Raw genomic sequence first — 24,465 nt, 5'->3', positions numbered from 1 at the left:
ATCTCTTTCAAAGTGAGTTACTTTGCTCTGTCTCGAGTGAAGGAATGTATTTCTCTAAGCCAAAAATAAAACCAAATAAATGCCTTCAGTCCTTATTTACCAAGATATGCCCAGTGTGAGCTGAAATAGTTCATCATTACCTATACACGTCTTAATGGACACATTTTTCTTCATATAAAAAGCAACCAGAGTCTTGGTGTCTGTTTCCATTTAATGCAAGTCAGTGCATTGTGGCAAAAAAAAAAAAAAAAAAAAAAAGATAATGAGCACAAGGACTATCGATTTATATTTTCACTGAGGCTTTTTTCCATCTTCCCTTAAGCTTTGCCACTGGCTGTGTTGTGAATGGGGGAAACGTAAGATGCTTCTGCAAACCCGGATACACAGGCACACAGTGCGAAAGGTGGGTGCTACCCCTCCCCCACTTCCACTCTGCCCCTCCTCCAACGCCCTCCCCCCGCCTGCAGGGAGGGTGGGCTCTCTGCAGTCAGGCCGCAGCAGGCTTGGCTGTGGGTGGGGCTGTGCTGGGTTGTGCCTCAGAGCTGGGTGGGGCTGTCGGTTTCACGGAGGCTTCAGGGAGGCTAGAAAAAGGTCCCTAGGGAAAAATACAAGACTGCTCACTTAATAAATCATTAACCTCCTTCTCTTTCTTGTTTTTCACATGTTTCAAGAAATTTGAGAATGAGATCCAACATATCACAGCCCTATGGACCCCCAACACATACTCCTACATACGCCTATCCCCCTGCACACTCACTGGTACCCCTGCCCCTATGTATTGCTACCTGCCCCTCCCCCTCTACAACCCTACAGACTTATACCCCCTACTGTCCTTACTTACTCCTACCTCCATATAAATCCTTCCTTACGTACTCCTACCCCACTATACATATCCCTACATACCCCACCCACCATACACGTATCCTTATATATCCCTTCCTGGTACACATAACCCTCCCTATCCCTAGCTCCCTATTAACTCATCCCTACATACTCCTCACCCTACAGATCCATTCCTATGGACCCCACCCCACGTACATCCCTACTTGCCTGGACACACACATACAACTCAACATACTCCTATATGCACACACGCATATCCACAGCCCTAAATATTCCTCCACACTCGCACCCCTATCCCTACACATTATCCCCTCTCTATCCTCACCCTTTATGAACACCTGCCGGACAGTGTATGTCATTCATTTCTGAATCACTACTGCCTATGGTGGGACTGTTCCTGTAATAGGTGTTCAGGAATGAAACAAAAGAAAAAGTGTTGCAAGATGGAAACTATGAACTTAATTATGAAGGGCTGTAGAGCCAAGCTTTCGTTATTCAGAAGCAAATTTTCATGATTAGCTACCATGCACAGGGCACTGTCAAGCCTTATAAAGGCCATAAAAGGTATTCACAGTCTTCCTGGGAGGATAGCACATACATATTTGAAAAAGTAACAGTACAGCATTTGAATCATATGGACAACATATTTTTAAATTTAAAATAACTTTATCATAAAATCAATACATACCTATAAAAATGATGTAATACAGGTGAGCAAAGAACCAACGGGGCCCACTACACGTCTCTGTAGCTCAACATACTCATGCAGGCTCATATAATCCTACTTATAATCGTCTTATTTACAGAAAACCCCAGTTAAAACTTGTGTGCACAGATGTTTTCTTGAAAACAAGAGTCGATTGTTGTTTCACTCTCTGTTTCAACTTGCTTTCTCATCTAGTGGAAGGTTAGAACTATCTTTCCATATCAATAAGTACTCACTGATAACATTGTGTCAGAACCAAGAGGTTCTGGAATCTGCTGCTGGCCCTTGAGATAGTTCTACTGTTTTCCATTCAAAGTGGCACTAAAAGTAAATCCTTGCAGCTAATTATTCGAATTACTCGTGCACATGAATCCTCAAGGTATAATTAATAAAAGTGGGTCCTTTGGATGGAAGGATAGGTGTGTTTTTCAGGCTTTTGGCACATTTTGCCCAATTGCCCTCCAGAAAAGTCATCCTTGTTTTTATTCCTATCAGGAGCAAAAGAGCAAGTGCCCTGATACCAGAAATGATCAAATTTAAAATATTTGCCAGTTTGTTGGGGCCAAGTGTTTATCATTTTAATTTGTATTTCTTTGTTTAATAATTAGATTGGATTTTTTTTCATGTGCTTACTGACCATTTGTAGATTTTATTTTTTGGATTGCTTTTTGAGCCTTTTATTCTCTCTCTCTCTCTCTCTCTTTTTTTTTTTTTTCTAGTGGAACGTTCTTTTTTTTTATTGGTTTATACAAATTCTTTGGAAAGAAATGAACCTTTTGTACTACATGTTGCAGATATTTTTCTCAGTTTGTTTTTGTTTGTATGGTTTTTTTGGCTTTGTGTTTTATTATATGTATCTATTCTTGTAGTCTTCCAGTGGTCAGCCACTGGGGTCATGCTTAGGGAGGTTATAAAAATGTTTATGCCTCCTTTGATTACTTTTATAGTTTTATTTCTTCCTGTTGGTGAGAATTTGGAAGCTAGACTTTTGGTGGTGTCCTGGCATCTCACATGGCAGGTAGAGAGTTAGGGTCAGACGTGCAGCTACAAGGGTCCAAGTAACTCTGACTAGCCCAGGATCCCATCTCCGTGACCTGGGGCCCATGCTGCAGGAAACACACATAGTAATTAGCTGCATCCCAGAGCCACACTCAGTAGGGTGAGATGTTCACACTAGGGGAGGCACAAGGAGAGTAGACCAGTAAGGGGCCTGGCAGATTCCCATCCCTCATGCCATACTCACTGTGGGATATGTGCTCACGGAGGGAATGGGAGCTTTTCCTTCTCTTCCTCTCATGCTATTTCACTCCTGTCCTCTCCCCTACCTCTCTCGCTTTTGTCAAGTACTTGTAGTTGAATTCACTAAAGGTCAGTGTGCATTTACAAAATTTCTACATGAATTTAGACTCGTTTCTGTACATTTTATTTGGTCTTTGTGCTGTTATCATTTCCGTGTCATTTCCGAAAGCATAAAATGCCTTTTGATATTTGGTTGAGCAAGGCTTCCCACATAACTGTTATTTAAAATGTTTTCCTTAGCCATTCTGGCACCTTATTTTCCTGGATACACTTTAGAAAGAGTTTTACCTTATTTCAATAACCAGAAAATGTATTCAGCTGGATTTCATAGGAGGAAGGCAGGGCCACTCTAGACTGGTGTTATCTGAGATCTTTGATGGACAGGGTGGGACTTGGGTAGGTCTAAGGGATGACAAGAGTCCAGTGGGGCTGGAAGGTGGCTCAAGTCAGGGAAGTAATGCAAGAAAACCCAAGGGCCTTGAGGATATTTGCAATGGGAGGAAAGTACGAGACTTAGTATGGGGTCCTTGAGCATCAGCTAAGGGGCTGGACACTGTCCTGTGGTAAAAAGAAGCAATTTCAAGGTTCTTCTATTTTCCATTTCCACAGGAGGAACATTGCCCACAATCGCCTCGTATCTATTTTTCATTCTTTCTTTCAATGAAAAATGTATGGAGATCCTAGTATATGCCTGGCACTGGGCTAAACACTAGGGACCCGTTAGTAGCTGGAGAAGAGGCTGTACCCTCAGGGTGTTATGATCTAGTGGTGGGCAGATATACAAACCAGCTGTTGGAACAGTGACGGAGAACACAACCGGGTTGGGTCCCGCCACTGTGGGAAGGACCTCCAACTAGCCTCAGCCTCCCTGGTGAGGGACAGAAGTGGCTGCTCCACTGAGGCAGGAAGGATGGTGGGATGGGAAATAGGAAGTTTCTTCAGACTCTGTGGTTGAAAAGCTGTGAGACTCCCACCTGGGAGAGGCATCTTAGTGTAATCCTCCTCACAGTTCTTCACAAACAATGAAGCAGAAAACAGCAACAGACTGTCTGAGGCATCCATTTGGCAGGCAGCAGATCTGAAAAGAGAAATTCTTAATTAACAGTTCTCACAGATTGTGTTTGTTAACATTTGCTGTCTCAGGAAAGCAAACGAGGGTTTCTCAAAATTTTTTTTCTAAAACTTTTCCACAGGTAAATGCCATATTAATGTCAATTTTTTTCATTTGTTAAACATTTATTGAGGACCCCCTCTGGGCCAGGCATCATTCTGGATCTAGCTGTCAGCGACACAGTGGTAGCTACAAGGACAAGATAGGGTAAACGGAAAATATAAGCAGGAGCCTCTGGGCTGGGGGCAGCCAAGGTGAGCACTGGGGTAGGAAAGGCTTCCCAGCTTGTACTGTGCTCTGAGGCACGCTTCTCCCTCGGCCGCTCAGAGCCACAGATGACAAATATGTTCTCTGCTCTTTATTTGTTGCCCCATACCATCTATGATATCAGGAAGTTTTACTTCAATCCATTGTGTTTGGACACTAACTTAAAATGAGAATAAGGGAACCGGTTATTTCTGTAATGGCTAATTAACGCTCTTTACCAGAGTAAGGAAGAAGTGGAGTCCAACTTCCTGAATATTTATGTGAGTTCAACATGAAGTATTTTGTAATTATGTATCTTTTACATGGAAAATTTAGATACAGGTGAACCATCTAACAATAACGTATTTAGAACATAGATCTTTGGGCACCTGGGTGGCTCGGTCAGTTAAGTACCTGCCTTCTGCTCAGGTCATGATCCCAGGGTCCTGGGATTGAACCACAGGTCAGGCTCCCTGCCCTGTGAGGCAAGTCCTCTTCTTCCGCCCCTCCCCCCACCCTCAGGCCATCTTCTCACTCTTTCTCAAATAAATAAAATCTTTAAAAAACATAGATCTTTTGCATAGTATGGTTTATGAAGTAGAATATGAGGCCTGTCACATCAAGTAAAGCCTTATACCAACTTATGCTTAGTGGACTTAGATAAGCCACCTCTGCGTAGTTACCTTCTTGATAATTAGGGAGTGCATGGGTTTTCTGCTTCCTCTCTGCTTTCTGAAATGTAATCATTCCGAATGATACCAATTATACATACATGCATATTTACAGGAATAGTTCATCATGTCTTAAAATGGTAGCTACTTTTTATTGAGTGTCTATTATGTGCAGGCATTGTATTAGATTCTTCACTACATTTTAATCTCATATTCATCCATCCAAACAGGCATTGTTAGTGCAATCATTCACTTATTCCTTCTGCATATACTTAAATGGCACTTGATATGGGCACAGGCACTTACCCAGGAGCTAGCCATGTACCAGCCAGAGAACCCAGGCCCCTGTGGAGTTCACACTTTCATGACAGGAGTAGATGAGGGAACCAAAGCTTGAAGGGTTAAGATAACAGCCCACAGTTACACAGCACATACTGGAGGCAGGCATCCAGCCAGATCTTCCCAATTGAAAGCGCGTGTCCTTTGCACTGTATCACCAGTATATCCATTGGTGAAGCCTATAAAAATAACCTAACAGGTCTTTGTTGCAAAGCTTAAATTTGGGGAAGAGAGTTAAATACCACATTCTCTTGATTCTATCAATTCCATTGATGAAAAGACAGCACATGCACACATCGAGTTAATGACAGTTTTGGTGGGGGTGTGGTTACAGAGTTATGGAACTTTGTTAATAGAAGTATTTTAGTTTCCAGCCTAATTCCAGAAGATTAACATGTGTCTGTTTTGTTTTTTAAGACCTTATTTATTTATGAGAGAGACAGCAAGAGAGCACGAGCATGGGGAGGGGCAGAAGGAGAGGGAGAAGCAGACTTCCCATTGAGCAGGGAGCCTGATGCAGGGCTAGATCCCAGGATCCCGAGATCATGACCTGAGCCGAAGGCAGACCCTTAAGGGTCTGAGCCAGGCAGCCATCCCTGTTTGTTTTTGTTTTTAAACAGAAACTTGGTATCAAGGAAGTGTCTTTTAACTTAAAAAAGAAATTGAGTTCTCATCACTAAATTATGTGGAATAATAAAGGCTCCAAGCAGGGAGTAGTCACTATAACTGCTCTCAGTCATTGAAGCTCATTAAATACAGAACTGCAGCAATTAGTGCAAATATGAATTATGCAGGTTTGAAATAGTCCAATAGGAAATATTAATAAAATACCCATTTTTGAGCACATTTTGAAATTATATGAATTTTACTTTAAATTTTTCTTTGAGGAAATTAGCCATAAAATAAGCAATATTTCATTGTGTGGTATCTTCAAGAACATAATTATTGCATAAAATTCATCCACCCCTGATTTCCATATTGGTCAAACCACTGGATCCTGTATGCATTTTGTTCATCTGCCCTTTAATCTAGGGGTGATTAAGGATTTTGTTTCCTGGTATCAAGGAGGAGGGACTAAGTTCTGGCCATCTTCCACATCCTCTGTTCTCATTCTCTATATTGAGACACATTTATTCCTGCAAATCAATGTCTGCCTTCCTATTATACGGTTACAGTGTCCCAAATAGGGAGTTAGAAGGAGAAAAAATATTGGGTGGAACAAATGATGAGTTTTTTGGATGTTTCTCCCTTTCTTCTTTATTTTGAGTAGGTGTGCACCAGGATATTTTGGGACTCCCCAGAAGCTTGGAGGTAGCTGCCAACCATGCAATTGTAACAGCAATGGCCATCCAGGCAGTTGTCACCCCCTGACTGGAGGTAAGATGGACTCACACCTTTGTTAACCTGCATTTATCAATCTGGTATAAAATAGTAGTAGGCAAAGAACCCTGGCAAATATTTTCAGGAACCATAATGCACAAGTCCAGTGAACAAATGATCTCCTTCTTTTGACAACCTTGGGGATGAATGCTTAGGCAGTATTTACAGTTCGGTAAATAATTTACTTCAAGTCAACCTTTTTAAAAAAGATGAATTGTTTTAAAACTCAACTAATTAGAGCCAAGCTAACATCAGCTCCTACTTTGGTGATTTTGTTAAGCTCTCCCTCGGCGTTATAAGGTTATCATCACATCAGTTTTCTTCATGTGTGTAACTGAAGAAGTCAACACAGTTTTTCTAGGATAGCAATAAATGTCTGGGATGGGGGTGGTATAGCTGGGATGGATTTCACATGCCAAGGAAAAGACAATGACTAGGATTTAGTATGGGTTCATTAGGAACAACTTGGAAGAGAAGGCAAAATGGTTTTCTTCTTTCTTTGATGGAGAATATTAAGATGATTTACCAAGAAAATATCATGGATATATAATGCCAAACCTTAGATAAAATCTCTTATTTTATAATTATGGACAAGATGAAGAACTAAACCCAGATTGTGTGGGCTTAGATCTGGTCAAGTGACTGCTCCAAAGGAATGTAGAGTAAATAGATTATTATCGGTCTAGAGTGAGGTATCTGTTGATGTGTGCTGGGGCTTAATCCTTGGCTCCATCTTGTTCAACACTGTTGACCTGAATGGAAATATAAAAGACATGCCCATCCACTTATCAGATAACACAAAGTTGGGAGAAATAGAAAATGTCTCCTATGGCACATTTAGAATAACTCAAGGGACTCAACAGCCTGGAGCGATGGGCCAAGTCTAACAAGACAACATTATGTTAGAGATAAGCACATGGTCTTATAGTTGAATGGCATAAAAATAAGTGTGTGACAAGGGAGATGTGGGCTAGTAGCAACAGGTGAAAAAGACTGAGGTCTTAGTCAGCCCCAAGTTCAATATGGCTCAGGAAAGTAAGGTGGCCCTTGGAATGCCTCATATAATCTTCAGTGAGTCCCAGAGTCTAAAACCAGGTGGTCTGCCATTCTCTGGTATGCTGCTCATGTAAGTCCTCATGTGAGGCTTATCTCTCTAGAAGATATTAAACAAGCTACAGTGTGTTCAGAAGGAGTGTAAGACTTTGAAAAAACTCAAAGCCATGTCACATGAAGGGTTGACAACCAGGACTGTGAAAAGAAGACTTGGAAAGGACGTATTTGAAAGGCTGATGTGTGGGAGAAGGGTTGGTTTTGTTCTGTGTGGCATAAGAGGTAGAACTCAAGAAGTGGAAGTTTATTATAAATAAACTTTTATAAATAAAGGAAAGAGGAAGATCTACTTTAAATCATCCTAAGGAAGATGTTTCAGGGTTTTAAAGATGAAAAGGACTGTTCTGGAAAAAAGTGAGTTTCTACTGTGACTATTCAAGGAGAAGCTTCAGCACCACACACAGCATATTCATGAGATTAATATCTTTTCAACCCTCTTTGTCTCCTGCTCTAACAACAACAACCACAATAACAAAGCAGCCTGATGTGATGGATGGTAATTGTGTGTTCCCCAAATGGAACAAAATGTTCACACATGAGACTTTCTGTTCCTGTGAGCTTTTTTTTTTTTTTTTTACCTTGTGAATCTTATTCCCCCCCCTCTTTTTCATTCTATTTTTTTCTTTTATATAATAACCCACAGATTCCTTGGTGGTCAAAATTCAAACTTGTTGAAAAAACTGCCCTGATAAATCAATCCTCCACTTGAGCCAAGTCCTCCCTAGACAATTTGAGATGCTATGGGAGATTATAAAGAAATTAAAACCATGTTTCTTGGCCCTAAGGCATTTATAGTCTAATTGAGAAAATGAAAGTGATGTAAGGATGCATACACATAAGAATGAGTTTTTAAAAAAGGATGAGTAAGAACAACCTATGATTACATATATAATAAACTAGAATGTCTACAAATATATAGAAAGGAGACATTGTCTTTGAGTGGTGGGATCAGGGATGATGTCTTTACATTATTTTTCTGATTTTCCCAAATTTTCCATAGTGAACTTATATTATTTATTTTATAATTAAAGTAAATGTAGTTTAAAATATATGTATATACACAGAAAGTGAGGATTATTGTCTGCTGCTGAGAAGACAAAACAGAAAAGCCTCCTTGTAGCATGTCTAGGAAAATTTCGAGCTTTAAGACTTCCTGTCGTGAGGTTAGATTATTTTTCCAGAGGGAAGGAGAGGGCATTTCATTGTAACAATGCATGGTATGGGGAAAAGAGGAGAAATGGGAAGAGTAAAGAATGTCCAGTGATGACCAGTAGGCTCTCCTGACTATAGTTGAGAACCTTAAAATCGAGCTTGTATCTGTGGTTGTTAGCAGTGCGGGTCTACTAACATTAGTGGCATCTCTCTCTCTCAGCATCTGTCACACCATTGTGTCATTTATCTGCCTCTCCCATGGGACCAGGGGACTACAGAACAGCAGGGATTTTTGACTTAGTAGCTTTGTATTTCCTGTATGTGCCACAATGCCATAGCACACCGTGGACACCCAAAGGTGCTTAATCGATGTTTTTTTAATGTTCTTGAATGACACTGGAGGAGATATCAACAATTACATAGGAAGCTGTCAAGTGAAGAAAGCCTTAACACTAATGATTAGGGTTTTTTGTTGTTGTTGTTGTTTTGTTTTGTTTTGTTTTGTTTTGAAGTTTTGTTTATTTATTTAACAGATATCACAAGTAGGCAGAGAAGCAGGCAAAGAGAGAAAAGCAGGCAGAGAGAGACAAGCTCCCTGCTGAGCTGAGAGCCCGATGTGGAACTCGATCCCAGAACCCTGAGATCATGACCTGAGCCGAAGTCAGCGGCTTAACCCACTGAGCCATCCAGGCGCCCCAGGGGTTTTAATTAGATAAAAATATCATGACACTTTATAGAGAAGAAACTGAATAGACAGGGAAGTCACGAGAGTTGTTCCTACAGCAAGACTGGTGGGAGACGGGAAAGTTCCCCGAACAATGGCATGGGTAAAGAAGAGAAAAGAGAAGAGTCAGCGATGTTGGATAGTTGGGTGACTAAAATCTTCCCAAGTAGCTTTTCTGAAAGCCAAGTTGAAAAGCAGATGAAGAGAAAGTTTAACAATAGTCTTTTCTTTGGTTATCCCTCTTTTCAGACTGCCTAAACCAAGAGCCCAAAGATGGTGGCCCTGGAGAAGAATGTGATGGTGAGAAAAGAAAATCCCCCTCCCCCTTTCTGACTTGTGGGATTCAGTTAAGAAATGCAAGCCTCGTGCTGGGACATGCGATGGGAAAGCAATGGTGGGAGGAAGTCGAGGGAGGATTTCTTAGGGTCAAGTCCAGCCTCTGTCAACTCATAGCTGTATGACTTTGGGCAAGTGGCCTGATTTCTTCAAGTCTCACTTTCATCATTTGTAAAATGGCCATAATAACTATATGTACTTCATAGATTCACTGGGAAAATGTTGGTAAATCTCTTATCGCAATATCTGGTAAATAGCAAGCTCTCAATAAATAAAAGCTCCTTTTTATTATTTTTCCACATACAAAATAATGAGCATGTTGCATAGAATCACCATGTTTCCCAGTTTTATTGAGATAAAATTGACATGCAACATTGGGTTAAAGTGCACCACATAATAAATTTGATATCTGTCTATGTTGTGAAATGTTATTCACAGGAAGTTTCATTAATAACCTCACAAAGTTACAAACTTGCTTTATGGTAAGGAGGACTTTTAAGACAGTCTTGGCAACTTCCAAATACATAATACATTGCTGTTGATGATAGTCTCCATGTTGTACATTTTACATCCCCAGAACTTCCTTATAACTGGAAGTTTGTACCTTTTGACTCCTTTCCCCTGTTTCCCCCACTCTACCACTTCTTTTTAAGATGCTCCCTGTCTAGAGATCTCTCTTTTGCAGAATCTGCATCCCTCCCGAGAAGTCCAGGATTGTGATTTTTGCCTGTGATGTCCTAATGTGCATATTAACCGGGCTCTATGGCCCTTGTATTCTGTTTCCATTCCTGTGGCACATTTGCCTTTGACTGTGGCCCTTACAGACTGTGACAGCTGTGTGATGACACTCTTGAACGACCTGGCCGCCATGGGCAATGAGCTCCACCTGGTCAAGTCTCAGCTGCACGGCCTGAGCACCAGCACCGGGTCTCTGGAGCAGATGAAGCACTTGGAGACCCAGATCAAGGAGCTAAGGGTAAATACCAGCAGAATGCCCGGCCCAGAATAGCTCCTTGGTGGGTAGATGCTGCATGCAGGGCTACCCCTCAAGCAGGAGATGGGGAAATGCTCTGGTTAAGGCTCAGAGGGTTTTCCTCCCTCTGATCCAAAAGACGACTAGGTTTTTACGGCAGGAAAGTACTAGTGAACACACAAAACTGATACTTCTAAGTGAACGTTCTTTACTGACTGCATGTTTCTGGGCTAATTTTTCTTCTAGAACCCTTAGCTAAGTATCTTGCATTCAGAAGAATCAAAAACAGATTTGCATTACATTGGCATTAATTCTTTAAATGTTTGATGGCATTTTCCAATGAAGCCATGTGGGCCTGAGATTTTCTTTGTTGGAAGATTTTTTTCTGTTTTGGGTTTTTTTTTTTTTTTCAATACACCATAAGTTTAATCTTTAAAAACTAGATATGGGACTATTAGGGTTATATATTTCTTCTTGAGTGACATTTGGTAATTTGTGCTTTTCAAATAATTTTTTCATTTCATCTAAATTATCAAATGTATTGACATAAAATTGCTCATACATTTTCTATTTTATTCTTTTAATATCTGTAAAATCTGTAGAAATACCCTCTCATGGATTCCTGATATTGATAATTTATGTCTTAGCTCTTTTTCTTAATTATTCTGGCTAGAGGTTTATTAGGGTTTTGTTTTGTTTTAGATTTTATTTATTTATTTAACAGACAGAGATGACAAGCAGGCAGAGAGATAGGCAGAGAGAGAGAGGAGGAAGCAGGCTCTCTGCTAAGCAGAGAGCCTGATGTGGTGCTCGATCCCAGGTCTCTGGGACCATGACCTGAGCCGAAGGCAGGGGCTTTAACCCACTGAGCCACCCAGGTGCCCCAGGTTTATTCGTTTTAATGATATTCTTATTTCATTGATTTTCTCCATATATATTTTTTTTCCTTCTTCTTGCTTTGGGTTTAATTGGCTATTCATTTTCTAGTTTCTTAAGATGGAAGCTTATCTTACTGATTTAAACCTTTCTTGTTTCTATTATAAGCATTTAATGCTATGAATTTCCCCCAAAGCACTACCCCAGCTGTATTCCACACATTTTGAAAAGCTGCGTTTTCATTTTTGTTCAAGTCAAAAGATTTTCTAATTTCCTTATGATGTGTCTTTGACCCCTGAATTATTTGGAAATGTGTTAATTTCCAAACTGGACATCTTCCAGGTAACTTTTTGTTATCGATTTCTAATTTAATTCTGTTGTGGTCAAAGAACATACTTTAAATATGATACCAGTTTTTAAAAAACATGTTGAGATCTCTTTCATAGCCCAGGATTTGGTTCATCTGGGACTATATTCTATGTGCACTTGGGAAGAAGGTGGCCCAGAGGATATCCAAGAGAAGAATAAGGCCTCAAGTGTCCCACAGAGTCCGAGTCGGGCTCCTGGGGGAAATGAAGGGCACTTCTGCCCATGAATGGAGGCTTAAAACAAACAAACAAACAAACAAAAAAACCTTGAAACTGCTCAGTGTTCAGTGTTGAACAATGAGTACAGGTGAAACTAGAAAAGCTATAGACCTGATTCACAAACCAGGGTCTATACTGGAATGTGACATCCTCAACATCACCATAACATACAAGACTCAAGCTGCCAATGTAAGATCTGGTTCTGGCCTTGGGGATCTAGGGTGGGAGTGGTGATGACCATAAGGTCATTGGTCAGGACACAGAGAGCACAGAGAGAAAGGGAGACAATATTTACCTGCAGACATTGGAGTAGACAAATATCAACACAAAAGATATCCAATAGAAACAACCATTAAGAGATGAGTTCCCTCTATAGAAAATGAAAATCCCAAGACAATCAGAAAATTATTTTGAGGAATTAACAATTCAATGGAAAGAACAAGAAATTAGAAAATTGTTAAAAACACTAGAAACTAAATAAGAGGGGTAGGTATGAAAAGATCCAGTTGAAAATCATGGAAATGAAAAAAAAAATTTACTCATTGAAGTAGAAGAATTTAGTAGAGGAGATAAACCCTAAACTAGACATAGTAAAAAGAGACTTTGGGGAAAGTTGACTCTTGAACGGTGTGGGGGTTAGGGGCACCAACCCCCTGCACAGTTGAAAAATCTTCATATAACTCTGATTCCTCAGAAACTTAACTAATAGTAGCATACTGTCGACCAGAAGCCTTACCAACAGCAAAAATAGTTAACACATTTTTTTGTGTAGGTATTGTATACTGTATTCTTACAATAATACCTAATTTTTTCTAATTTTTATGTTATTTCTAGGCTACATGGTTCATCTGTAAGTTTTTTCAAATTGTTACAAATATCCAAAAAAATTTCCAAAATATTTGTTGAAAATAAGGTCTATGTATAAGTGGACATAGGCAGTTCAAACCTATTTTGTTCAAGGGTGAACTTTGTGTAGCAAAAAATCATGCTAGAAAAATGACTATTTTCCATCCCATCAGGGTAAATTTTAGTTCATGATTAGTTCAGACTTAATATAGAGAGGAAAAACCCATTGTGTTTGGAGAGAAAAAGAAGCCACTGGAGTCACTTTGCTGTCATCAATATAACCAACACTGCACCTCTTCAACAAAGGGCAGGGACCCAGCAATTTAGTACTGGCCTTAAGAGCCAGACTCTGTGGTAAGTGCTTTATTTAATTCTCACAATGTCCTATGAGGAAAATAGTATTATCTTCATTTACCAGTCATGTTAAAGCTAAGTAACTTGGTGGTTACTAGGTGGTTCTAGAATTCAAACCAAGATCAAATTCCAAAGACCACGCTTTACTACCCACTCTACTTATCTAGGTATTCTGCTAACATTCTGTAGGATGCCTCAGCTTTCCCACAGTAGAATTAAAAGAGTTCTATTTTAGATCACACATACCCTGAAAATTCACTAGGAATAAGCGTGAGAAGGGGAATGACATTTTTGAAGGTTGATGTTATGCGACACTTCAGAACATCATCTAAACAACCTGGCAGTGTAATATTATACTCCCCGATTTACCGATGAAGGAGATAAAACTCAGTGAGGCTTATTTACAAAGTGGCAGACCTCGGGTTTGGACCTAAGCTGTAAAGCCTGTGTTCCCTCCAACACTGGCTCTCTCGCATTGCAAGTGGAGGTGATAATGTTGCTTTTTCCTGTACATTTCTTCAAGGAATTAACAAGTTTTTTTCGAAAAAAAAAAATGAAAATGATCACCAGTCTAGATATTATGCGTAGCAATGTCACCCTCTAAAAGTAATGAAACAGTTTAGTACCCAAAATGACTGGATTCTGGTCCTTAAGCAATCAGTGGTCAGCTCGACAGCTGTGGCATGGATAAGTCACTCAACTTCTTTGGGCTTCCATTTTCTCATTTGTAATGTGAGAGCGTTCATTTAAATGAGCTCTCAATTCCCTTTCTGCCATCAGATTCTTTGAATCTAGTGGGTCCTTCGCTAAAGTAGCCTTCGGCACTGCTTTTAATATTGTTAAATATAGGTTAAGGGGCACCCGGGTGGCTCAGTGGGTTAAAGCCTCTGCCCTCAGGTCGGGTCATGGTCTCTGGGTCCTGGGACTCGCCCCCTTCAGGCTCTCTGCTTGGCAGGGTGTCTGCCTCCCCGCCTCTCTCTGCCTGCCTCTCTGCCTACTTGTGATCTCTGTCTGTCAAATAAATAAATAAAATCTTCAAATAAATAAATAAAAGTTAAAAGCAACACAGTGTATTACAGTCTGAAATGTAATACACCAGGTAGGTGGTACCATCCTCATTTCTTTAAGGTTAGGTCACTAATTCAAGTAAAGTATCTCTGATCTCTTCATGTTTTTAAGTTTATTTTAGAGCCTTGTCACAACTTACATCATAAAATAGATTCTTGGGGCACCTGGTTGACTCAGTCAGTTGGGCATCTGAGTCTTGATTTCGGCTCAGGTCATATCTCAGGGTCGTGAGATGGAGCCCCCTGTGGGGCTCCACGCTTAGCACTGAGTCTGCTTAAGATTCTCTCTCTCCCTCTCCCTCTGCCCCTCCCCATACTCTCTTGTCTCTAAATACATACATACATACATACATACATAAAATCTTAAAAAAAGAAAGAGAGAGAATAGAGTCTTCAAGTAGCCGATTTCAAAGAACCCAACCTTTTCCTGTGGACCTGTATTGGGCTTGCTAAATGAATCTTTCTGTATCATTACCAGGATTACCAAGTTGATAGGACTTACTCCAAAATTCTGCTCTAATGTGAGATTAACTTTGCATGTTACTTTCAGAATCAGTTACTCACCTATCGGTCTGCCATTTCAAATCACGGATTAAAAATGGATGGTCTAGAAAAGGAACTGGGTAGTTTGAATCATGAATTTGAAACTTTGCAAGAAAAGGTAAGATGTTACATCAGTAACGTTAACTTTTTATTGTTACTGTCCCCAAAATATTGATAGCTCTGCCTCCCCAAAATGGTTTGTTGCTAATGAATTTATTTTCATATAGGTTCAAGTAAATTCCAGAAAAGCACAAGCATTACATAACAATGTTGATCAGACCATCCAAAGTGCGAAAGAGCTGGACACAAAGATTAAAAATGTCATCCAGAATGTGCACAGTAAGGAGTTACTCAATCCAATTAATTTTTTTTTTTTTTATTACATAGCCTGTTCTGTGCCCTGAAAGAATTTCTCCTAAAGAGTTCAACACTATGGAAGGGATCCTATAGTGACACTAAAAAACTAATATGAACCCTCCATAAAAATCTCTGTGCTTTTTTTTGTTTGTTTGTATTTTAGTAGTCGACTGGAGTACAGAATTCCCAGTTTAATAAACTACTCAATGTTTTCTAGTTCTCTTGAAGCAGATCTCTGGGACCAATGGGGAAGGCAACAACCTGCCTCCAGGGGATTTTTCCAGAGAGTGGGCTGAAGCAGAGCACATGATGAGAGAGCTACGGAACCGCGACTTTGGAAAGCAACTGAAAAAAGCAGAAGCTGATAAGAGAGAGGCTCAGCTCTGTAAGGACCTTCCCAGAGCCTTGCATGCTGTCCATTCTAGTGGGCTTGAAATACAGTGTGCAAAGTACAACAAAGTCGGGTCCCTGGGTACAGGTGGAGAGACTTGTCATTTCACTTTACAGGATTTTTTTTTATTTATTTATTTTAGAAGGGTGGGGGAAGGGCAAAGGGAGAGGGAGAAAATCTCCAGCAGACTCTGTGCTGAGCCAAAATCAAGAGTTAGAGCTTCAGTGGACTGAGCCTTCCAGGCACCCCAACATACACGACTTTTAGAGCAGCATGTGAACCTGGGTAGCCTTTCTGAACTACCAAGAGGTGGTAAGAACATAACATCTTACCGTCATGCACAAAAAAAAAAAGAGAGAGAGAGATTCTTCTCCTAAGACATTAGATACTGAGACCTCCTTTTCCTTCTTAACAACATTTTTCTTCTTCATTCAACTCCACCCAACTTTCTCATGGTATCATTTTTTAATGGTCACCTCACCACCATCGGGGCTGGGAATCACAAATTGATATTAGCACTACTATTGTGGAAACCAAAAACTGGGTGTAGATATTGAATAAATCTAAAGGCTCTGGTGAGAGACAATGCCTCATTAGTTCAAAACTGAGAAACACAAGTCTGGTGCATAGTTTTTCAAAGAGTGATCTTTCTTCTCTAATAAAATGATACTTCAGTGGCTAATATACAGATGGTAACAGTTTCCTTTTACGATTTGTGGTGTTCAGATTTAATAGTAGTGTTTGCTTTTGACGGAGGGGACAGTGTTAGTTTGCAGTTAGTAGTCGGTCACAGTAGTAGTAGTAGTGTTAGTTGGTAGTGTTAGTAGTACTGTTTGGAGTATGCACTTTACCCTCTGCAGGTCTTGTTCAAGTGCCAAGACTGGCCGTGAAACTTGGGATCAGTCCCCTAGTTTCTTGGCCTGTCCTTTTCCATATCTGAAACATGAGACTGATATTACTGTTTTCATGTGGGTTACATATGCACACATAGCCATGCACACAGCAGGTGCTACATAAATGTTAGTTTCCTTTCCTGTTCCCTTATAAGTTCAAAGAAAACCAGGAAATGAGTGGAAACTCGGTTCTTCTTCTGTAGTCTTTATAATTTAGCTTCAAGGTACTCATGTCTCAAGTGAAAAACAAAATGTGATGTATTCCAGTGCTGACTCGGATTAAGAGCTGGTTGGAACAGCACCAAGGTGAGAACAGCGCCCTTGTTAAGAGTCTACGGGATTCTTTGCATGACTACGAAGCCAAACTCAGCGACCTCCGTGCCATGCTACAGAAGGCAGCTGCCCAAGCAAAGCAGGCCACTGGCCTCAACCAAGAAAACGAGAAAGCTTTGGAATCCATCAAGGTGGGTCCACAGTTAGCATCTGCACGCTTTCATTAATGATGAGGCAGAGGAAGCAGGTATCTTTAACAAAGTGGCTTGGCTGGGCACCTGTCCACACATCTAGTCTGTGTGTGTCTGTCTGTATAGCAGATGCTCATCAAACAGGAATCGGGAATTAAATGCAAAACCAAAGTCATTCCTACTTCTCAGTCACCAGAAAAGATTGTGAACTCAAACCACAGAGAAAGCGGAGCAAATGGCTTTACCCCCACCCCCGGCTGACGGAGTACTGGAGGAATAATGTTGCCAAGTAGATGAGAAATGAAACCAATATTGCTATAATTAAATCCAAGGATATAATATATGTTTTAAATAAGCGACTTTTTGTGTCAGCTGGGTAAACCTCATTATCATAATCACCGGCAAAGGCATTTTAAGCCATTATCTGCATTACAGGAAATAGATTAAAATACAGGCCTCATGCAGGAGCTGCAGAGACAGGGTTTGGAGCCCAAGATTTCATAGTACTTGTGTTTTTTCAGTGGTGCACATTGTATGCTGAGACAACAACACGAGCTTGTGGCCTTAAAAAATGACAGAAAGGTCAGAGGGAAGTAACACAGGACTGAGCCCCAACAAGAAGAATTTGGTAAAAGAAAATAAATAATATCTTAGTAGATGGCAATCCGCTTAACTCCAGAAAACTCTTTAGACTGACTTTGCTGTTGGAAGTCACTGATGACGCCAGTGTCACCGATGATGATGATGATGGAGCATGATCCAATTTTGTCTTGGAGCTTTGGTGGCTCCCGAGGTCCTGTGTGCTCTCTTGTTGAGGACTTTGAAGCACCTGTGTGTGCCCATGGGGCCTGGCGCATAGACGATGGTGATGGTTGGTGCTGATTTGTTTAGTGAAAATCCCTGATTCTGCTTCACAAAGCAGAGCTGACTCATCTCATTGGCCCAGTCACTGCCGGGATAGGAAGCTTCTTCCCCAGCGTTAACTGTTGTTTTCCTGGCATGGAGTTTGACGAAACCATGACAACACACCCACACAGCAAAGGGAACTGATTTCCCCTCGCTCTGTAGTTGCCTAGATGATCTTTAAGTTCAAGAGAAGCTCCAGGCTCTGAAATTACTTCTCCGCTGCAGTCCCAATGACTAGGCCTCTGCCTTCTGATAACATATGATGTCGTTCAAGCAGATATTCTTTTTTTCTCTCCAGACACAAATCCAACAAACGAATTCCCTGCGGAGTGATTTGTCCAAGTACCTAGCCACGGCGGACTCTTCCTTACTGCAGACCAACGTGCTCTTGCAGCAGATGAGGGAAAGCCAGGAGGTAGAGACAAACTGCTTCTCCAGAAAAACTGGAAAAACATTCAGATTGTATGCGAGGAATCTAGAATATGGGCTCATCTGTGTTTTTTCTGCAATAGATGTCTTTTAGATGGAAGGAAATAAACCAAAATGTTTACCGTGCTGCCCCTTTGGGGAGCCGCAGTGCCAATGATGGCTCTTCCCTCTGTCTAGTCCTATCATCTAATTAGCCCACAGCAAGCAAAGGTTGCTTTTGTGAAAACGAAACGAAATTGGAATGCTGTTTTTAAAATATCAAGCCCACTTTTACTATTAGTGGGGCCTATCTAGAACTGATCAAAGATTGACCCCATTAGCTGCCCAATGGGTATTTGGGAAATATCTTTTATAATCGCTACTTTTAAATCAGAAAAAAAAAAGGGTTTGGTTTAGGACAACTTTACCCTAATGATAACAGTGTGCTTTTATAAAACTTACCAAAGTGGGTATCCACCATAAGAAAAAAGTTCCAAAGTTGGGAAAAGTTAGAGTTCTGTCAGTCCCACTGCCGAAGTAATGCATCCCGGGAGCCTGAAGTTTATGAGAGTTCAAGAAAATGGCATATGCATTGTTTGCTTCAATTGGACACTGTCTCTGTTTACCTGGATACATAGGAATATGAAAAGTTAGCTGCCACTATAAAGGAAGAAAGACACAGGCTAAATGACAAAGTGAGAGAACTCTCCCGGTCCACCAGCAAAGCGTCCCTGGTGGTGGAGGCAGAAGCGCATGCGCAGTCTTTGCAAGAGCTGGCGAAGCAGCTGGAGGAGTGAGTGAGCCCCGAGGTCTAACTGAACGGGGAGCTGGAGCCTAGTGTGCAAGCCTGCCTGACAACTGGGTCTCCAGAACAGGGTGGAGGGTGGGACCCAGGGCCCTGGACCCAATCCCACCTGCAACAGGGGTTTGATTCCCAGCTGCGTGCACGCCGCCTCTGGTCTTCCATTTGCCCAATGAATCTGGGAAGCTGGGGGAAGAGGCGGGTGGAGAGGGCCTCCGCTGCAAGCAGTGGGGACTGCTGGAGCCCTTGGCCCGCACTGTCTTTCAGGATCAAGAGGAACACCAGCGGGAATGAGCTGGTGCGCTGTGCAGTGGACGCCGCCACGGCCTATGAGAACATTCTCAACGCCATCAAAGCAGCTGAGGACGCCGCCAACAAGGCCACCAGCGCATCCGAGTCTGCGCTCCAGGTGGGCACCTGCGCTGGGACCCTTTCTTTTTGTATGCACTGAGAAATATAAACAAGCATTATTGTAAATCAGAATTCGTTGTATAGAATAGACGTGAACTTGCTCTAGATGCGGACCATTTCTGTATTTCACTTGACGGTCTTGATCTGTGCTGCACTGCTGAAAAAACAATTTGTAAAGCCAAATGGAAATTACACTGATTGTCAGTGTTGAACCAAGATGGGTGATATATCCTGCCCCTTTCTAGGAATGATTTAGGCTGTGATTAAGTATTGACATTTCCCAAGGTAGAGAAAGATTTTATGGACAATGTGGTGATCATTTATTTCCTGTATTTGTCTTCACACCTAGGCATGCCTTAGCGTCCTATGGGGCCTTCTCTGCACCATATAATATTCCTATACCTAAAAATAAAGAACAGAATATTAGACATCAGAGAATTAGGAGACAGGCCTTCTTGGAAGGTTAAAGACATTTCTCTCCCAAATATTGAACACCCAAAAGCAATTCAGTTCTGTCTCAGTTATTGAAGAGGGTATTGTGCGGACAGGGAGAAAAATGAAATAGGTGTTACATAGGTTGTCAGTCGGTCACCAGGGAAAGGTCTGCTTCCCTAAGCCTCGAGTTCTCTATCTCCCTACAGCCTTAATTATATCTTTTAAGAAACAGTTTGGTTTTTTTTTAAACCTCTTTCCCACCTTTGAACCTCATCCTTTAAAGACTGAAGATAAGACTTTTCAGAGTAGGATGAAAATCTCCCTCTGGGTTTCCTACCGTGTGCCACTTACTTGCTGGAGGCTGATGAATGCTTTGCTTTCAGACAGTGATAAAGGAAGATCTTCCTGGAAAAGCGAAAACCCTGAGTTCTGACAGTGATAAACTCTTGAAGCAAGCCAAGATAACAGAGAAGCAGCTGCGACAAGGTATTAGGGTTGGTGGGTAGGGGGTGGCTGGGATAGCCAAGGGCTTGAGAAGAACCTATAAGACCAGGAGTAGTAGCAAATTCTAGAAGCAGATGCTCTCCTGGAATCTCAGTGTCAATGCAGATGATACCTTGTAAATCCAAGGTCTATTTTATAGATTTGAAGTTTCTACCCAACATTCTCTCATGTACTAAAATAACAAGAACCTCATGAGTATACATAAATCTTAAAAGTGACAGGTCTCTTTGGGCCGGGACTTGAGGGCCTATTTCATTTAATCCAAAGGTGACCATGACATTGGAGATGTACACAATGTGCAGGGCTGGTTTCTCATTCAAGGCCCACATAATAATTCCAGGTCACTGGGGCTTCAAAGTTTCTTAAATCCTAGAGTCTTAGTAGGTAAAAGTACCCAAATTACTACTACTGTGAAGCATGAGAATTTTTGAATCATAAATTTTATCTTTGAAAAGTTCCCATTTGCTTAATTTTTTTTATAAAACAATTAAACCATCTCAATCTCACCAAATTCCAGTGTTCTGAAAATGCTGTCTCTTGATTTTTCTCTGGTCTCTCTTGTTCCTTCATAGCCAAGAAGTCATCTTAGTCCGTTTAGTGATTAGATAGCCTTCTGACAGTAAACAAATGTATTTTTCTTTTTTTTTTATTAAAAAAACCCTAATACATGAAAAATCACATCAAAAAAAATATGTAGTGACATAGAATGATTTGCTTCGCACATTGCAGGAATTAAAATTTCCTGGTATAACATCTCTTCCCTTTACAAAATCTGAGCTAAGAGGTGAGGTTTGGTTTTAAATAGGATTAAAATACTAAGACATCGGTATTTTTTCTTTTGTTTTCTACCAAGCTTGATTGCTTCTTTTTACCTTTTGATCCCCTTCACCCATTTTCCCCAACCCCACCCCCAGGTACAGGCAGCCCCTAATATGTTCCCTGTATCTGTGAGCTTGTTGTTTTTGTTTTGAGGGTGTTTCTAGAGTCCACATACAAGAAAGATTGTGTGGTATTTGTCTACATTGTTATTTAAATCAGTCCTAGAATCACAATTTAAACCATATATCATCACTTGGTTCTTCAAGCATTCACTGGTCATTTCCCATGACCCCAAGTGGCAATATTATCAGCGAGGAATGTCTGTGAACTCCTTCCCTTTCACTAAATGGTTTTAAATGTGTCAGTCTGGAAACAAACAGAAACAAACAAAGCCTCCTTTGTGTGTCTATTTGCTTGGATAAGGCTCTCTCAATGGCACTTCTTTATTATATTCTGACGGAAGAGGCATTCTTTCTGCATTATTCATTCATTCATTGATTCATTCAATAAGTATGCCCTAATATCAAGCTCCGACTACTGCCAGACAATGCACTGTGACACAGCAATGAAGAGGACAGTCACCTCTTTTTCTTACACTAAGAGACATTTGCCCCGAGCAGAGGCAAGTTTAAGGGAGTTAAACCTCCCTTAAAAGATTAAGCCTCTCCATTTCTTCTGAGGAGCCTGATACCACAGGCTTGGGAATGTTCCTGGCCTCTGTAAGCAGAGTGCCCTGGAACTGTGGGTCTAGGCACCTACAGTGGGTATCTCTGAGATGCACATCTGCTCACTGCTCTGCCAATGCTGGCTACTTCAGGCGCCACCAATACCAATGGAAGATCAGAAACCATAGGTAATTGCCTTCTGATGCTTTGTTTGATTGTAGAAATCAGCCCTGCTCTCAACAACCTACAACAGACTCTGAAGGTTATAACAGTTCAGAAAGGGTTGATTGACACCAATATCACCGCCATCCGTGATGACCTTCGTGGGATACAGAGAGGTCAGCATCTCCCTAAGCCGCCCCCGCACCCCGCCCCCGGTCCTTGGCTTCTTTTTTTCCACCATTTCAGATCCTTAAACCTCCCTCTGTGTGTGCCTTAGATGACATCAGTGGTATGATCAGTAGTGCAAAGAGCATGGTCAGAAATGCCAATGACATCACAAATGAGGTGCTAGATGGGCTCGGCCCCATTCAGACAGATGTGACGAGAATTAAAGATACGTATGGGAGCACACAGCGTGAAGACTTCAACAAGGCTCTCACTGATGCGGATAACTCAGGTATCAGGCGTCCTTTGGCCAGGACATCTTATCCATTTTGTGCATTGTTATATGCTTTGGTCGATTTTTTTAAATTCTTCCCTGGTAAAGCCGAAAATGAGAAATTTAAAATATTAGAAAGTGGAGCACCTGGGTGGCTCAGTGGGTCGAGCCTCTGCCTTTGGCTCAGGTCATGGTCTCAGGTTCCTGGGATCGAGCCCCACATTGGGCTCTCTGCTTGGTGGGGAGTCTGCTTCCCCTTCTCTCTCTCTGCCTTCCTCTCTGCTGTGATCTCTGTCAAATAAATAAATAAAATCTTTTTTTTTTTTAATATTAGAAAATAGTTTCACATAATACATTAAAAAATATGGTATTCTATTAATTAGACTAGGTAAGATTTTTTTTAATTCATTAACATTGTTATTGATTTTCCATTTTATAGAGTAGAGATACAGATCCCTTAATCATGAGGTATTAAGTTATAATTGATACTAAGGATCAAAAAACAGAGGTTTAGGGGCACCTGGGTGGCTCAGTGGGTTGAGCCTCTGCCTTCGGCTCAGGTCATGGTCCCGGGGTCCTGAGATGGAGCCCTGCATGGGAGTCTCTGCTTGGCGGGGAGCCTGCTTCCCCCCACCCCACCTGCCTACTTGTGACCTCTGTTTGTCAAATAAATAGATAAAAATCTTAAAAAACAAAAACAAAAACAGAGGTTTATTTTCTTCTGTAGTGGTCAAGAAAGATGATTTGATAACTAGATTGTAGGTAAAAATCCATGATGTATTTAGGGAAGGTATTACCTGACTCTGAGTCATCCTACCCAATATTTGGGGACCAATCATAACTCTTGACAAATATTGTCAATGAGAAAATCCTATTTAACCTTTTCTCAATTCACATTTATAAATTTGTTTTGTCATCTCACCAACAGTAAAGAAATTAACCAATAAACTGCCTGATATTTTGAGCAAGATTGAGAGTATCAACCAACAGCTGTTGCCACTAGGCAACATCTCTGATAATGTGGACCGTATCCGGGAGCTAATTCAGCAGGCCAGAGATGCTGCAAATAAGGTAGGTGTGTCCCACATCATCATGCACCAAGGCTCGGTCTTTGAGAAGTTACCACATTCACCAAGAAAGGGAAGATGTTTGTTTACACATGAAATGGTTGTCTTTCTTCTAATTCTTTGGTGGTTTGGAAAGTGAAAGATGACTTTCTTCTGTCAACCTTCAAAAGCACACATTACCTTCATGCCCTAAATGATCTGGTATGTCAGAGACCTGAAGCAGTTTCTTCCCCACTGAGTTTATGCAGGCGGGATGAAGTGTTTTCCAGAGCCCATTGGTGAAGTGTTACTGCAAGTTCAAGTAAGGGTTCTATCATCAGAATATGCTGATATGATACTGCACAGATCCTACTTTCTTATTATAAGTGGAAAGTTGTAGAATCCACCTTTACTGAGGACAGAGGATGATAGCAGATTTTCTTCACTGGAACACAAATTCATCAGCCTTTCTCATTTAAACCTGACAGTATTTACCTGAATTCCTGACACTTCTCTCTCAAGAAATTGTTTTGTCCTAAAACAATATTAATGAAACAGCTTGCATTTTTCATCCACCCCCTTGTGAGATATTTGGAGACA

The 24,465-nt window shown here is 41.0% G+C and overlaps 1 protein-coding gene across 3 annotated transcripts in view; it reads left to right on the top strand.

The window, feature by feature from the left end:
• LAMA3 (laminin subunit alpha 3) overlaps positions 1–24,465 on the top strand; it is a 261,415-nt gene that overhangs the window by 197,501 nt on the left and 39,449 nt on the right. For all 3 annotated transcript variants that reach the window (XM_082698720.1, XM_082698721.1, XM_082698722.1), the window contains 15 exons: positions 323–403; positions 6,486–6,592; positions 9,831–9,881; positions 10,742–10,893; positions 15,171–15,281; positions 15,391–15,502; positions 15,738–15,905; positions 17,072–17,268; positions 18,473–18,589; positions 19,221–19,375; positions 19,652–19,793; positions 20,614–20,716; positions 22,440–22,556; positions 22,658–22,837; positions 23,748–23,890. In XM_082698720.1, coding sequence (XP_082554846.1) covers positions 323–403; positions 6,486–6,592; positions 9,831–9,881; positions 10,742–10,893; positions 15,171–15,281; positions 15,391–15,502; positions 15,738–15,905; positions 17,072–17,268; positions 18,473–18,589; positions 19,221–19,375; positions 19,652–19,793; positions 20,614–20,716; positions 22,440–22,556; positions 22,658–22,837; positions 23,748–23,890 — 1,936 coding nt within the window. The remainder of the gene's footprint in view (positions 1–322; positions 404–6,485; positions 6,593–9,830; positions 9,882–10,741; positions 10,894–15,170; positions 15,282–15,390; positions 15,503–15,737; positions 15,906–17,071; positions 17,269–18,472; positions 18,590–19,220; positions 19,376–19,651; positions 19,794–20,613; positions 20,717–22,439; positions 22,557–22,657; positions 22,838–23,747; positions 23,891–24,465) is intronic.

This window comes from Mustela nivalis (genome assembly GCF_964662115.1).
Source record: "Mustela nivalis genome assembly, chromosome: 14".
Lineage (NCBI taxonomy): Eukaryota > Metazoa > Chordata > Mammalia > Carnivora > Mustelidae > Mustela > Mustela nivalis.
Note: the sequence above shows the minus strand (reverse complement) of the source record. Positions and strands in the feature narration are given on the sequence as shown.